Source organism: Setaria viridis, chromosome 7 (genome assembly GCF_005286985.2).
Source record: "Setaria viridis chromosome 7, Setaria_viridis_v4.0, whole genome shotgun sequence".
Lineage (NCBI taxonomy): Eukaryota > Viridiplantae > Streptophyta > Magnoliopsida > Poales > Poaceae > Setaria > Setaria viridis.
The window spans coordinates 11,349,514-11,366,302 of NC_048269.2; the positions used below are offsets into that span (position 1 = coordinate 11,349,514).

Below are 16,789 nucleotides of genomic sequence, written 5' to 3' on the forward strand. Positions count from 1 at the left end.
GCTGTTCAGACCAAGCTAATTGGGAAGAGGAGTATCTACACGACTTTGAGGAGTTCTAGGCGTACGTTTCTTCAGTCAGTTGCCTATGGGGTCGTCGTCGTCTTTGGAGTTCCGCTGCGTAATAAATTAGGCTTATGTTTTATTGAGACTTTCAGTCATGTAATAATGTCTAATACTCTCTCTATTCGCTTTGGCACTGTCTTTGTTATTCACTATTGCCGTACATGTAACTTGATCCTGATGCACATGTGTTTAATGCACTCAATTTTGTCCTTAAAATCGGGTGTGACAACAAGTTACAATGCAAAATTATTATGTAAAATAAGCAAATGACACACAACATACAAATTTGTTTTTACAATAGTTGCTGAGCGCTGACACATAAAAAATGGCAATATATTTGGCCTCCTACAGCATTTTGGAAGGCGCAATTCCATCGGGATTAAAGACTGGTTATGATAGCAAGCAAACACATTCCAACCAGATGTTTATTATCGACATGATGAATGCTCGTAGGGCACCAGCCTGGCCGGTTTCGCGAGGAACGGCGTCACGTCAGCGTGCCCAAGATACACGCCAAGCAGGTCATACAGCTCGACGCCGTCCGTCACCGGCAGCGAGAGCCGCCCCGCCCACAACTCGCCGTAGATGAGGTCGACGGAGCACGGCTGCGACAGGAGCGCCGCGGCCGCGCGCGACGCCCGCCACCCGGCGCGCCCACGGGAGGCGCGGGTCGTACACGAGCCCGCGCAGGAGGCGGCGGCCCTCGGCGTCGGCCACAGGATCGGAGGCTCGGAGCAGCTCCGCCTGCGTCCCCGACCCGACGTCAGTATTGGGCGAGGTTGGGGCACCCGTCCGCGCCGCAGTCATTGAAGCCGTCGGAAATGGCGTCGACGCGGAAGGGGCTGAGCGGGTGCGTGTCGGTGGTGGAGTGGACGCACCGGGTGCTGACGAGCGTGGGGCGGAGGCCGTGGTGCGCGGGGCGGCGGCCGAGCTGGAGCATCGGATTGATGTGGCGCTGCGCGCCCGTGACCGGCCGGAGCAGCATGTGCACGCCCCAGAGGCTGCGGCTCTCGTTGGAGGCGGCGGAGGAGGAGGACGAGGAGGAAGGTGAGGTGGTGCTGCCGCTCAGGCTCCCCATGCTGGCTCATGGTGCCTCGGTTATTGGCTTCTCGCTTGGGTACGGTGTGGTGTGGCGGCGGTGAACGGGAGAGTTAAATAGTCGTGGCTGTCGGGCAGTGGAGTGGCGCGCAAGGTTCTTCTTCTGCCGTCGCGGCAACGTCAACAATTTTTGCGTGGACTGATGGCGATTGGCCAAGCTCTTTTGACTCGTGAGCTCGAGGTTCACGTTCCGCTATCAACTATCATATATGGGTTGCCGCTGTTCCGCCCTCCACTTCGTGGTTTCTTCCTAGCCCAACACAAGAACGGCGCTGCTGCATCACTTGTTTGTTTCAGACAACAAACATTGCAGTACCTTTTTGACAATACTTGTTTTAAAATAATGATACATTAAGCGTGGTTTATAAACTTTCATATTTGCACATAATGTTTGAATAAGAAGAATATTAAAAAAGAATTGTCAAACGTTGCATTCAAAAGTCAAAGGCTAAAAGATTTTGGAACCAACGGGGCGCTTATGAACCTATGGGCACTTGACTCTAAACAAAATGGATTTTCAAACATGATACACGTGATCTGTATAGTAGTTTGTTCAGAAAGAAATATCTATATGGACATAGGATTTCTTTTCATAAGAGATTATACTTAATTTCTCCTAGTGTGGGAAAAGTTTTAGTTATGTAAAATTATTGTATGCAAGGGGTAGAATTTTTTTGATGTAGAATGGAAACAAAAACTAGTTTTCCATGAAGACACTTGGATCAATCATTGTATTTGAAAATGAAATCTGATATCAGCAAGGCAAAACATTCCAGGTCATTCGGGATGAGGTGATTGGTTTGGGCTTTAGAAGAAAATTTGGAAACATACTACGCCAAAATGCATACATTAGTGACGGCTAAATTCATAATTGGTAATGGAACTTAGTTGCGTGACTACTATGATCCACATTAGTCATGAAACACAACCCGTCAGTAATAGACACTTACCAGTGATATATTTTATATAACCCGCGTCACTAATAAATATCACTTTGACGCATTTTGTGAACGTTCGTGTCACTAATATTAATAGCAGTGATGTGGTTTACTAATAAACCACATCACTAATATGACTTACTAGTAACATGTTTTTATGAATGTTTGTGTCACTAATGTGACTTACCAATGACGCATTTTCTAATAAACCGTGTCACTAATTTGACTTACCAATGACGGTGTTTATACTATCCACATCACTAATAGATCACTAGTGAAGCGTTTAATAAGAGTTTGCGTCACTAAGTTCATAGCAGTGACACATTTTATCCAAAATTGCGTCACTTGTAAGAGTCAGTGACATGTTTTTTGTAAAACAATGCATCACTAATGATGAGTGCAAAAAAAAGAGGAGGCCCTGATATGTTCATTGCACATTACTTGCATTCTGAAATACAAAATCAACCTGCACTTCACTTTTTCTATTATCCCAATTCAAAACAGTATTGTACAGCCCATTTATATCCACATGAAGCCAACTACAACACCACATAAATCTTTAGTAGTACCCAACCTGTTCACAACCAATATCTGAATCCTAGTCCACAACTTATTCTGCTTGCAATCATATCACCAATTTCTGTTGTGCTTACAATCATTTCACCAATTTTTGACTCTTGCATCTTCGCTTCTAAACCTTTAGTAGCACCCCATAGGCCCATATTCGTGGCACAGATGGTGCCTGGCCAATGTAGTGCCCGATCTCAAGATAGATGGTGCCATCAGTTGATATATCTACTTACTAACAGAATGCAGCTTTGGTCTGCAAGACAATATACACAGGGGCAACACATCAACGATGTTGCAGAAATCAATAAGAAATTTCAAAATTAACTCAACAGATAATCTATTCACCAGGCAAGACTATTAACTTAGATTGTGTACCACAACTATCATTGCTTAAACGTGCAAAGCAATGAAACTGAAAGCTCAACTAATCCTATAGATCTTCCCAATTCAATTCACCACAATACTGATTCGGCAAGTAACAGTTATCCAGTATCAAAGAAGAATTGACATTCCTTACCAGAAGATTGGTAAGGTACGAGGAATGTATACTGACTTTAGAATTTGAGAGCTCAAACTATATCATCGGAAGTTGGAGCTCTTGTGTCGAGGTGTTCGGTGAGCTCATGGATGGTGTGGGGATAAAGGGAGACCGCCCATTTGGCGAGCAAAGCATTGAACGCATTGTGCATTTTCACTAGGAATGGATGGATAAGCAATAATAGACATTGTTTAAGGTTACTACCTTTTATTTATGTCCAATTTTTCCTTTTTATTTACTTGTGATCAACTATTGAGCTGAAGACTGTAAGAACTTGGTTGTGTGTGTTTATCGTAGAGGCTAAATATATTTCCATTTTCTACAAAAAATTTGGTAGATTGGATATGTACTTGCTAACTCAACAGGTGTTACTTGCAATAGTGACTATAACAAAAATAATCGCAAATAAACTTGAAACCAGAGTGCATGGTCAGTGGAAAAACAACTTCGCTACTGAAACCTGCGGCACTAGGACGGGAAGGGAGGCAGAAGGCCATGGCTCACCGTTGGAGGAGCCTGACAGTCAACAGCATTGTGTAGACGCTACACTATAAGAAATGTGTTGATTTATTATGAAAATTTTATGACATATTTGTTCTCGTCATAGATCTATGACATTTCTGGCTGAAAATGTCATTGAGTAAATTTAGTGACAAAGTTACGGAACGTCATAAAAGTTGCCACTGTAGCGAAACAGAAATCATCACTCATTGTTACATGGTGGTTTTGTGATGATCTAAACTCCGCGAAAACGTCATAAAACAATATTGTTACCACTAGTTTATTAATGATTATAGCTATTAACGATTATTATGAAACTTGTAATGATAAATGGCTATGACATGCTATCTTATGAAATTTGTTGATGCTATGCACTTTATAGTGATGAATGACTATGACATGCCATCTAATTATGTCACTTTTGTTTAATCTACTTTCAATTTGATTCCAGCATATTTACCATTCATAATTCAGATACGCTACATAATTGAGGAACACTAATAATATAAATATTGGTACTATATACAAATACGTGGTCTGAAAATACAATAGACAGCACGTCAGATCACTTGCTCTACTCATAGCTAGGCAACAACCATATTCCTCGTGACCAAATCCAATTCCCAGGAACCTGCATAATGCGAATCGTAGGATCATTGTTGACGCCTGCTACATTTCTTACTCCCTGTTGGTAGAGCCAGTATTGCGACTCTTCATCATGCACATCATTTTCTAGAAAGTAAATGTGATTTCCCTTCAAGTTAGCCAATCCACAAATGGCATGCTCTTGTACAACAATACACTTGTCAGGTCCAAATAGGATGATCTTATTCTAGAACTCTGCCTAGGAAATAAATGTGATTTTCCTTCAAGTTAGTCAAGCCACAAATGGCATGCTCTTGTACAACAATACACTTGTCAAGTCCAAATAGGATGATCTTATTCTAGAACTCTGGAGCTATCTCCCAGGGAATAGGCTGCCAAATGTCACCAATGAATGAATGCAGAGTAAATTCCACCACCTCAACATCTCTCTCGTTGATGTCCCAGCTCCACGAGCTGTACATCCTCTTCTCCCGGACAACAAAGAACAATCGATCTTGATCTTGGAGTAGAGAAGAGTTGCTCATACCAAGAACCCATGATAACCGAAGTCCAACAGCTTCAGGAGGTGCTGGAAGATGAAGCTCCAAGTAGATCCGCATGTGTTTAGGAGAACTGCACCAGAAATCTTCCGAGGGAATAGTAGTTCAGTCAGATTGTCTTCCCAAATACTAGATGCATACGAGCAATGACCCTAGCGCTGAAGTAGATTTCAAAGGCCACAAATTGGTTAACAAAAGAAATGACTCTGCATGTTTCCAAGCCTAAAATACAAGCATCGAGAGAACCCATACGGCACGATGCTGGAAGTCGAGGAAGGATATTGTGCTCCCGATGAGACAAAGGATTCAGCAGGAACCCGATGCTCTCATCTCTGTCATCTACAGCAACAAGGCATCCAGATCCGCCGCAACCAATCAGCCTATACCTTTTTCCAGCTAATGCTAGAAATGAGACCTCAAAAAGCCAGTAATCTGCGATGGATGAGAATGTCACTGCTCCAGATTCACTGATATGTTTAGATTTCAGAATCCAAGAGCTAAACGGGTGGTGGGCACTGTTGTCATTTTAGGCCGAGGTGGAGGAGGCCAAGGAGAGGATGCAGTCGAGGGAGGATGCAAACAGAGGGCCAGTCGAACAAGAATTTTTTTAATCAAGGCACCGCGTGTAAAATTAAGCACGGACGAAAGATTCTCTTCAATTATCTCTCGAAACAAACATCGGAGCTACCCTTAATCAAATATCACGGCAGCACTCCAAAGTTGATTATCCTTGGCGACAACGGAGCAGGCTGGTGATGCCTTTTGTTGGCTTAGGAAGCAACAAAGAAACGAGGAGGGGTGACGGCGAGTACCCAGTCAACGGAGCTTCCATGATTCCATCCATGCAATAAAAATTCGAGCTTCCTACGAAGTTGCGCGCCACTCCCACTGCAATCAACGCCTTGCTTATTTATACCCATTCGCCAATCCATTCACAGCGACACAAGCGAACCAAACAAACAATGGAGAGCACCAGCGCCAGCGCCAGCGCCGGCGCGCACGTGCTCCTCATGCCGTACCCAGGAGCGCAAGGCCACACCAACCCGCTGCTCGAGTTCGGCCGCCGCCTCGCGTACCACGGCCTCCGCCCCACGCTCGTCTCCACGCGGTACCTGCTCTCCACCATCCCGCCCCCCGGGGAGCCCATCAGCGTGGCCGCCATCTCCGACGGCTTCGACGACGGCGGGGCTGCCTTGTGCCCGGACCTCAATGATTACTTGCGCCAGCTCGAGGCCGTCGGCTCCCGGACGCTGGCGGAGCTTCTCCGGTCCGAGGCCGCCGAGGGACGGCCCGTGCGCGTGCTCGTTTACGACCCGCACCTGCCGTGGGCGCGGCGGGTGGCGAAGGCGGCCGGCGTCGCGACGGCGGCGTTCCTATCGCAGCCGTGCTCCGTGGACGTCGTCTACGGGGAGGTGTGGGCGGGGCGGCTGCCGCTGCCGGTGACGGACGGGAGGGAGCTGTTCACGCGCGGCTTGCTAGGTGTCGAGCTCGGGCCTGACGACGTGCCGCCGTTCGCGGCGAGGCCGGACTGGTGCCCGGCGTTCCTTAATGTCTCCGTGCGGCAGTTCGAGGGGCTGGAGGACGCCGACGACGTGCTCGTGAACTCATTCCACGACATGGAACCCAAGGTCAGGTTACCCTCACGGCCTCACCATGCCCAGCATCTGTTTGTTGTTTTGCCCCGGTGAATCTTCAGTGCTGCTTCCCACACTCTGCTTTTCCATAATCACTTTTCTTTACTCAATAATCTATGATTCTTCATCTAGAAGTGCTGTTTCTTTTATTCCCCTTCACTGTCATAAGATTTTTTAACACGTTTGTGTTGTTAATGGAGCAGGAGGCAGATTATATGGCACTAACATGGCGCGCAAAGACAATAGGCCCAACCTTGCCATCATTTTATCTTGATGATGACCGTTTGCCATTTAACAAGACTTATGGTTTCAACCTATTCAGCAGCAGTGTGTCATGTCTGGCTTGGCTTGACAAGCAGCTCCCGTGCTCTGTAGTCCTTGTATCATATGGGACTGTGTCCGACTATGATGAAACACAGTTGGAAGAGCTTGGCAACGGATTGTGCAATTCTGGAAAACCATTCCTTTGGGTTGTGAGGTCAAATGAAGAACACAAGTTGTCTTGTGAACTCCGTGACAAGTGCAAACAGCATGGCCTCATTGTTTCTTGGTGCCCCCAGCTCGAAGTCTTAGAACATAAAGCCACAGGTATGGAAAATGGTTATTGTTCTATGTACAAAGGAAAATGGGACCAACTTATAAGCAATGCAAAAAGTTAGTGACCTAATTTTAACATGTAGGCTGCTTTTTCACACACTGCGGATGGAACTCAACACTGGAAGCAATTGTTAATGGTGTGCCAATGGTGGCAATACCACACTGGGCAGACCAGCCAACCATATCAAAATACATGGAGAGCGTATGGGGCTTGGGCGTCCGGGTGCGCAAGGATGAGAAAGGCTTGCTGAGGAGAGACGAGGTGGAAAGGTGCATCAAAGAGGTCATGGATGGAGATAGGAAGGATAAGTACAAGGCGAATGCCACTATGTGGAAGCAGAAGGCCAAGAAAGCTATGCAGAAAGGAGGGAGCTCTGACAAGAATATTGCTGAATTTGCCGCAAAGTATTCAAGTTACTAATTGTCAAGATATAATGATACTGTATTAATAGTTCATAATTTTGTGGATGTGTACTGTATGTTAATAATTCTGTCGGTGGATTGTAAGTGCTACTTGCCTGCATTAATTTGCTTGTCATATGTACTTGGAAAGTGCTCTGCTCTATTGGATCTTCCAGACCTTAAATATGTGGATTATTCGACAGCCATTGAAACTGAAAGTTCCTTGCACTTGAAATGCCACAGGCTTCCTGCATGTATGGTTATTCGATTTCAACACAGAGAAGAATTTAACTGCCCGTAGCAACTAAATTGGTTGTGCCTACTGCCTAGATCAAAACTTGAAGCAGAATTCAGAGGACCACGAAGCTCATTCAGTAAGCAGTGTTGCATCCATACGGATGAAGTAAGCAGCATATGGGAGCTCCAAACCTCAGAAGTACTGACAAAAAAATATTGCAGAACATATTATATTAGAACTCCAAATCTTCAAAGCGATAAACAGAACGACTAGTACTGAACACAGTCTTGGCACGTTAACAATATTAACATGATATTTTGAGTACATTACATAAGCACAAACTCATTACCTAACAGATCAAATTAAGACAATTTACAGATACATAAGAGTGAATCATCATGAACAAGTGGATGTACTGGATATGTGTGAGGCATTTGGATCACTGACTACTCAGTCGGGTAGGATGGCTGCATGGCAAGACCACACATTCCCCTCTTATCGGAGATGTCCTTCTCCATTCTCAGGAATCCATTCTCACCCCAGGTTGTGCCCCAAGAGTTCTTAAGCAGCCAATACTTGGTGCCGTCGCTCGCTGTTCCATAACCAATGGCTGCAATGCCATGGTCCAAGTCAGTGCCGCAAGAACCGGTCATCACACCACCAGAGTAGAATTGAAATGTCATGTCTCCGCCATCTACCGCCACTGACACAGGCTGGTTAGCTACCGCCTTCATGAGGGCAGCCTCGTCATTAGCCGGCACATCCTCGTAGCCCTTGATGGTTGCGGCGCTGTTGGATCCGGCCTTGCACTGGCCATCTTGTGCAGCGTAAGGGTAGCTGGACTCAGTGGTAAGGCCACCGTTCTTGATGATGAACGTGAAGGCGTCGTCCATCTCACCACCGTTACAGCCCTGGTCCTCGCCATGGACGTCACAGTCCACCAGCTCTTGCTCTGAAAGTGAGATGAGCTTGCCGGTGCTTATCTTGACAATGCCCTCCATGGCAGCCACAGCCGAGAACGCCCAACAACATCCTGTAATCATTTTTTTTGGATCACCATTATTGTTTTCAGTAAATATAAATATTTACACATGTCTGTGGTTATGCCAAACTGTACTTACCACACTGGCCTTGATCCTTGATGGGAGTGACAGCACCCTTGGTCCTCCAGTCCACTGTTGCTGGAAGCGCATCAGTGCTAACATTCGCATACCTGAATCCGGTAGGCACCTTCACCGCATTTGGATTAAACCCCTTGTTCGTCTTGGTGGCTCTGAACTCATCGTTGGTGAGGTCAGCAAACTGGTTGACGCCAAGCCAGAACTTGCGGTTCCCAGCGGCATTGAAGGTCTCGATGAACTTGACATTGGTCTTGAACACCTCGAACCGCCTCGCCTTCTCAGCATCGTCCTTGTAGACGCGGCCGTGCTGGGCCATCCACTGCTCGTGCCTCGCCACCATGGCCGAGTCGTCACTCAGCTCGCGAGCTGCCAAGACAGCAGCGAAGAAGCAGGCGCAGCAGAGGGCGGCAAGAAGCAAAGCCTTTGGGGTGGCCATGGCCGGTTGGCTTCTGTCAACTGCTCAGGTGCTGCTGCTTGAACTTGATTTGTTTGGTGATTGGGTTTGGGTTGTATGTGGGTGTATTTATAGGTTCGTGTGTGTATGTTGTTTAAGTAGTATAAGAGGTACGGCGCTTATACGGCGTGTGTAGTTTTGTTAATTGGTGGCGTGCGTGGCCGTCAAGTTGGCCACAATTGGTTTAAAAATTTGCTGTTGTGCATGAGACGTACTCCGTACGTTTTTGTTACAGCTGAAAACGACCACTGTTTATGTGAGTGTTCTCATCTAGGGGAAAGATTAATCGCAGGGAGGATTAACATGATTTTTTTTATAAAAAGAGTACAAAAGAATTTCTTTGGGGGTTTCACAATGTGTTCCGTACTGGATGGGGCATGAACAAGTTTGATTGCAATATAATAGTAGTATCCAGGCAGGCACGTTAATCCAATCAAGTTCTTTAAACATTTCGAGCCTGTTTTCTTCCACTTGCTAAACTTTAGCACCCGTCACATCGAATGTTTAGATACTAATTAGGAGTATTAAACGTAGACTATTTACAAAACCCATTACATAAGATGAATCTAAACGGCGAGACGAATCTATTAAGCCTAATTAGTCCATGATTTGACAATGTGTTGCTACAGTAAATATTTGCTAATGATGGATTAATTAGGCTTAATAGATTCGTCTCGCCGTTTAGATTCCACTTATGTAATTGGTTTTGTAAATAGTCTACGTTTACTACTCCTAATTAGTATCTAAACATTCGATGTGACACGTGCTGAAATAAGACACGGGAAGAAAACGCCCCCTTCGTTAGCCAGGACAGCCCAAGGTGCTTCGAGTAGTTCCAGATAGACCAGCAAGGTAAGGATGGTGCAGGATTGGCTCTGTGATGTGTATATCCTTCTTGACCATTGGCAGATATAGAAGCAAGTACGCCATCCTAGAATTTTTATGTGCACAACGTTATCATTACTTCGTCAATTTGAGGTGGTTTATCTGCATCTAACACTTCATTCTTCGAGATGTTGAGCTAGGAGGTCATCACTGGAAGCAGGTTTTGTGGATATATAAGGGCAAATATTGTTTGATGTTGCCAAAAATATTTGGAAAAAGTCCAAATCACTACCCTGTACTATCAGCTAAGCTAAGTCTGGATAACCCCTGGACAATTTTTTGTTTACTTAACCCCTGTGGTTTCCTAAAATGGATCACTATTCACCTTTGGCCAAACTTTGACCCGGTTTTAATTTGCTGACCTGGAGGCGGATTTGCTTACTAATGGTGCATTTTACAGTTCAACCAAAGTGACTGAGAATAGATGGATTCGGTACGACTCTGCATCTGAAGATGAAGAAGAAGGTGACACTAAATCTGAAGATGAAGATTTTATTTTAGGAGATGAGGACACTTCTGAGGACGATGAAGAAGCAAATAAGTTTAAGATGAATGCAAGCAACCAGAAGAGGAATCCATCTACCATAGCTAGAGGTCAGAGAATCAATCAACAAATGCAAGAAATTGCTGAAGAGGCAGCATTTTGGCAAGATGATGATGATGAGCTACCGATGTTTGACTCGAGTGAGATGCGCAGCGTCTGGACGGAGGTGCCCAAGAACAGACGGGCAGTACCTGGTGGGCTGGGCTGGCTGGAGGATTTTTCTTTTGCATCTTAATAACAGCTGCCACGCTAGATGTGTAGATCTGAGTTAGTAAACCAGGGTCCTAGTCAGCAAAACCGGGATTGAGTATTGGCTAAAGGTCAATAGTAAGCTGGTTTAAGAAATGAAAGGGGTTGAGTAAACACAAAAATTTTTAAGTGTTATCCAAACTTTGCTGAGAGTACATGGTAGTGATTTGGGCTTTTTCCAAAATATTTTAACCCCAAATAAAAAAAAAACCTTGTTCATTAACAAGCTAAGGGTGTATTTGGTTTTGGGCTTCCAAAAGTGCTTTTGCTACCAGAAAAGTCAAAAGGTGTTTCCTTCCATGTTAGAAAGCAGCTTCTCTATAGTACAATTTTCACAGCACCCAGGGATTAGCGAGCGCCCTTATTGCGCAGTGAACTTTGGATTATTCTTTTTTGCAATTGTGCAGGAGGTCAAAGAATTTTGAGTTTACGATGGACAACAGTTCCCATAAAAAAATAATTACCAAATTAGGACGGCAAAGAGCCGAAATTGAAAGAACTCTATTTCTTCCTGAACATATCAGAGCTGAATGAGCAGATGGTCTGCACCAACTGCTAACACAAGTCTGCATAAATATGCTTTTAAGCTGACAAATACTTGGCTGCAAACTCTGCAATATTCTTATCTGAGCTCCCTCCTTCCTGCATCGCCGCCTTGGCCTTGTCCATCCATTTTGCCGCATTCTGCCTGTACTCCCCTTTCCTCTCCCCATCCATCACTTCTCTGATGCACCTCTCGACCTCCTCCCTCCTCAGGCAGCCCTTCTCATCAGAAAGCATCCGCAGACCGATCCCCCAAGCGCTCTCCACGTACTTTGCTGCTGTCATCTGGTCTGCCGATCGCGGCATTGCCACCAACGGTACACCAGCAACAATCGCCTCCGTTGTCGAGTTCCATCCGCAGTGTGTCAAGAAACAACCTGAATGTTTAAAGATTGCAGGATGTTATATCCTTACGTATCTCTGAAGATCTAGTTCACTTCTCTGTTTTTTCTCATTTCGTACCTGTTGCCTTGTGTGCCAAGACCTCAAGCTGGGGGCACCAGGACACAATGAGTCCCTTCTCACTGCACTTGCCACGAAGATCTTGTGATAGCTTTCCCACCTCGTTGGGCCTCACGACCCAGAGAAACGGCTTGCCGGAATCGCAGAGTCCATTGCCGAGCTCATCTAGCTCATTGGCGTCGAGGCGGTAGACGGTCCCGTAGGAAGCGAGGACGACAGAGCAAGTGGGCTGCTCATCCAGCCACTCCATTGATGGTGCACTGCTGCTGCAGAAGCTGACACCGTAGGTCTTGTTGGATGGCAGGCGGCCGTCGTCGAGGTAGAAAGACGGCAACGTCGGGCCGATAGTCTTCGCGCGCCATGTCCTCTCCATGTACTCTGCTTCCTGCTCAGTTAGCAGATCATGTGAGCCTACAAGGTTACAGGAGCAGAGCAGAAGGTGATCACTGAGTTGATGACTCACACATGACTCAGTGAATCACCTGTGGTTCAAGGTCTCGGAAGGAGTTGATGAAGACGTCGTCGGCGTCCTCGATGCCGTCGAACTGCCGGATCGACACCTTGAGGTACTGTGGGTACAGGTCCGGCGCCACCACGAACGGCGGCAGGTCCTCTGCTCCGAGGTCGACGCCGATCACGCCCCGCCGCCGCAGCGCGCTCCCGTCCGTCATCGGCAGCGGCGCGCGCCCCGCCCACACCTCCCCGTAGATGAGGTCCACCACGCACGCCTGTGACAGGAACGCCGCCGTCGGGACGCCGGCGGCGCTCGCCACCCGCCGCGCCCACGACATGTGCGGGTCGTAAACCATGACCGCCACGGGCCTCCCCGCCCGCGCCTCGGCGTCGATGACCCGCGCCAGCGTCTCGGACCCGATGGCCTCCAGCCGGCGGCAGTACTCCACGGGGTCCGGGCACGAGGCCATGCCGCCATCGTCGAAGCCGTCGGAGATGGCCGCTACGGGGAAGGGCTCACCGGCGGATGGTGAGGTGGAGAGGACGTACCGGGTGGTGACGAGCGTGGGACGGAAGCCGTGGTACGCGAGGCGGCGGCCGAACTGGAGCATCGGGTTCATGTGGCCCTGCGCCGGCAGCGGCACCAGGAGGACATGGGCGCCGCCGCGATCTCGGCCGGAGCAGGAGGTCGTCGCCGTGGTCAGCGCTTTGCCCGAGCTCTCCAGTTTGCTCATGCTATCCATTACTGAGCTCAAGCTTTTTTGTGGTTGCGTGGGAGCTTTATGGAGGATAACTAAGCTGTATGGAAATTGCAGACGAGCGGAAAGTGACGGAGTGACAAGTTCTGTAGCCGGAGGAAGGTTCGTGACTTCGCCCCATGGCACGAGGAGAAATAATTCTCTTTGACTGCTGTTAGGATCTAGCACTAATATCATGCGAAACTTCGCATCCAGATTCCTGGACTTTGCGGAGTTTACTTATTATTTATTTTTATTTTTATTTGAATACAAGAGCGACGACAGGGATAGTGACAACAGCACCAAAAGTCTCAAGGGAGAAACAGTGATTGGACTAGGTTCAATAATACAAGACTGCAAATTATTTGTTGCTCGAATTTTGTCTCCAAAATTTTACGGATTTTTAACGGTTGGGATGGAGCCAAGGTTTAATTTTTGCTGCACGAAGAAGGTTGTGACTTCGCATGGCACGAGAACATACACTCTTTGACTGCCATTATGATCTAGCACTAATATCCAGATTCCAAGTCTTTATGGAGTCTTTATTATTGTAGTTACGTATACTCCCTCCATCATAAATCAAACTATTCAAATTTTGAATAAAATTGTATAAAAACAAATGATATGTTATAAAATCAAATGAACATGGTACGAAACATATTTTCACATACTTACTTCTTGAAGTGGTAAATGTTGATATTATATCTCAGGTAAGGTTCCAAAACAATGCTTCCCAAAAAAGATTTTTGGCATTGTTGTCAGTGCTCCCTCTTGGCACAGAGCTTCTGAACTTAAATCAAACTATCATAAGTTTGATTCAGTTTATAGAGAATTATATTAACATTTTTTGCGAATCGTACAATTCTGACGCAGACACTCACATACATGCACGATATATTTTGAACTGCTTTTCAAAAAAAAAAAGATAGTGGGACGAATCCAACCTATTGGGAAGTGCAGATGGTGAGAAAAATCATAGTAAGATTTTGAGAAAATTGATGTACCATTTGTCGATGTATAAATCCACGATCTGCACATGTGCACAAGATACCTTGATTGGCACGTAAAAGGTGCAATATCCCACGATGGAACCTGCCCACCCATCACGTGCACAAATTTTCATAGTAAATTAATGCTGTGGCCAATTCCAACTTGTGTTCTTAATTCCTCGACGACGGCCTTAAGACAACGAGCTGAGCTGGTCCTCGTCTTCTACCTCCGTCTCCAACTCTCCATTCCCAATCCCAGAATGTGCAAAAAGCTTGCGCGCCACTCCACTGGACCACCTACTTAAGCAGATCATGGAGTGACACTGCAACGTCACCAATACCAAGCCATGGACGGCGCGGTCACCACAGTCGTCGTCCAAGGCGGCGCCGCCGACGCCTCCGGCGCGCACGTCCTCCTCCTGCCGTTCCCTGGGATGCAGGGCCACGCCAACCCCATGCTCCAGCTCGGCCACCGGCTGGCCTACCACGGCCTCCGCCCCACCCTCGTCGTCTCCCGCCACGCCCTCTCCACCGCCACCACCACCTCCGCGCCGTGCCCGTTCCCCGTGGCCACCATCTCGGACGGCTTCGACGCCGGCAGGATCGCGTCGTGCCCGGACACCGCCAAGTACCTCCGCCGGATGGAGGCGGCGGGGTCGGAGACGCTGGCGGGGCTCCTCGACGCCGAGGCCCGCGCGGGGCGGCCCGTCCGGGTGCTCGTGTACGACTCGCACCTGCCGTGGGCGCGGCGCGTGGCGCGCGGCGCCGGCGTGGCGGCGGCCGCGTTCATGACGCAGATGTGCGCGGTGGACCTCGTCTACGGCGAGGTGTGGGCGGGGCGGGCGGCGTTGCCGCTGGCGGACGGTGGCGCGCTGCGGGGGAGGCTCGGCGTCGAGCTGGGCCCCGACGACGTGCCGCCGTTCCTGGAGGCGCCCCAGTGGTACCCGGCGTTCACGGAGTCCGCGCTGAGCCAGTTCGACGGGCTGGAGCACGCTGACGACGTGCTTGTCAACTCCTTCCGCGACCTCGAGCCAACGGTGAACCACCACATCTCTGTTGATTTCCTCACGTGAAACCTCGAGAAACAGAGCACATGTGACATGCGAAGTTTCTGCTGATTGAGCAGGAGGCAGAATACCTGGAGTCGACATGGCGCGCCAAGACCGTCGGCCCGACATTGCCGTCGTTCTACCTCGACGACGGCCGGCTGCCATCCAACAAGACCTACGGTTTCGACCTCTCCGCGAGCACTGCTGCGCCATGCATGGCGTGGCTGGACAAGCAGGAGCCCTGCTCTGTTGTCCTCGCGTCCTACGGGACCGTGGCCAATCTGGACACGGCGCAGCTAGAGGAACTTGGCAATGGATTGTGTGATTCCGGTAAGCCTTTCATTTGGGTGTTGAGATCGAATGAGGAAGAAAAGTTATCTGAAGAACTCGGTGGCAAGTGCAAGGATAGGGGCCTGATTGTCCGCTTCTGCCCTCAGCTTGAGGTTCTGTCACATAAGGCCACAGGTATGGGATGAGCAAAATTTCAGTTAGTGATATGAGGTCCAGGAAATGAGAAAAAATTGTTTGCTGAAAATTCAATATGTTGTGCATCGAATGTAGGTTGTTTTCTAACACATTGTGGGTGGAACTCAACAATTGAATCAATTGCTACTGGTGTTCCAATGGTGGCAATGCCCCAATGGGCGGACCAGCCGACAACGGCAAAGTATGTGGAGAGCGCATGGGGAATTGGGTTGCGCATGCGGAAGGGTTTAGTTAAGAGGGAAGAGGTGGAGAGGTGTATAAGTGAGGTCATGGAAGGAGAGAGGAAGCAGGAGTACAGGAGGAATGCTGCTCAATTGAGGCACAGGGCCAAAGAAGCTATGCAGGAAGGAGGCAGCTCTGACAAGAATATTACAGAATTTGCTGCCAAGTATTTATCAAAGTAGATGTCTAATGATGTTTCAGCTGGTGACTAATTTTTCCCTATGATTGTGAAGGAAACAATTCCTCTTTAGCAATTAGGAAACCATCTTTTTTAAAAAATAAGAAGCTTTGGTTCCATTATTGCATCTTTGTGGAGAAAGATGCATAAGATTTTCTGCGCCAAAAATTGACCAATAAATATTTCATATCCAGATGATTTTCAAGTAGTTCCCCTTTTATATAAAGGGCTATTCTCTCGATTCCATCACTATCATTTAAAAGGTTGGAAGTCAAATAGTACTTTCTTGATTCAAGAAATGTTAAATAGTGCATATATGAAATTAAAATAAGAAAATGAAAACCATAAACATCAAAAGTTCATAACCCATCAATTTTGAGTCGTTCGATGTAATGAAAAAAAAGAAATTAAAACCCCTCCATTAAAAAAAATCCCGAGACAATATAATATATATTTAGTGGATGGTGCAATTATTTGAAAAATGTGTTGTCTCACAAGTCCACCTATATAAAATGATGCAGATACTTTGATTACAACATTACATTCTGTAGCTATCTACACTATATGAACATTAAATACTTCGACGAGCTCAACAAAGTAGTACTCAAACATCCAGTATATTTACAAGGGTCATAAGCATATAATAAAAATTACACATATATTTGTACGATAACATACATAAAGAACAAACTG

At 47.1% G+C, this 16,789-nt stretch overlaps 3 protein-coding genes and 1 pseudogene across 3 annotated transcripts; 1 reads left to right on the top strand and 3 right to left on the bottom strand.

Annotated features, from left to right (window-relative positions):
• Nucleotides 1-251: 251 nt before the first annotated feature.
• LOC117864584 (UDP-glucosyltransferase UGT13248) lies at nt 252-1,408 on the bottom strand. The gene is given in 3 exon segments (XM_072295046.1): nt 252-702; nt 704-823; nt 825-1,408. Coding segments are annotated over 3 exon segments (648 nt in total). The 5' UTR covers nt 1,142-1,408; the 3' UTR covers nt 252-491.
• A 4,366-nt stretch (nt 1,409-5,774) lies between these two features.
• On the top strand, nt 5,775-16,304 carry LOC117864585 (uncharacterized; annotated as a pseudogene).
• LOC117865784 (senescence-specific cysteine protease SAG39) lies at nt 7,873-9,324 on the bottom strand. The gene is made up of 2 exons (XM_034750022.2): nt 8,846-9,324; nt 7,873-8,757 (listed from the first exon to the last, which is right to left on the bottom strand). Exons 1-2 carry the CDS (start codon nt 9,279-9,281, stop codon nt 8,171-8,173), a joined length of 1,023 nt encoding a protein of 340 aa, XP_034605913.1. The 5' UTR covers nt 9,282-9,324; the 3' UTR covers nt 7,873-8,170.
• Nucleotides 11,427-13,215, bottom strand: LOC117865783 (UDP-glucosyltransferase UGT13248). The gene is made up of 3 exons (XM_034750021.2): nt 12,465-13,215; nt 11,983-12,367; nt 11,427-11,897 (listed from the first exon to the last, which is right to left on the bottom strand). Exons 1-3 carry the CDS (start codon nt 13,176-13,178, stop codon nt 11,560-11,562), a joined length of 1,437 nt encoding a protein of 478 aa, XP_034605912.1. The 5' UTR covers nt 13,179-13,215; the 3' UTR covers nt 11,427-11,559.
• Nucleotides 16,305-16,789: the final 485 nt, after the last annotated feature.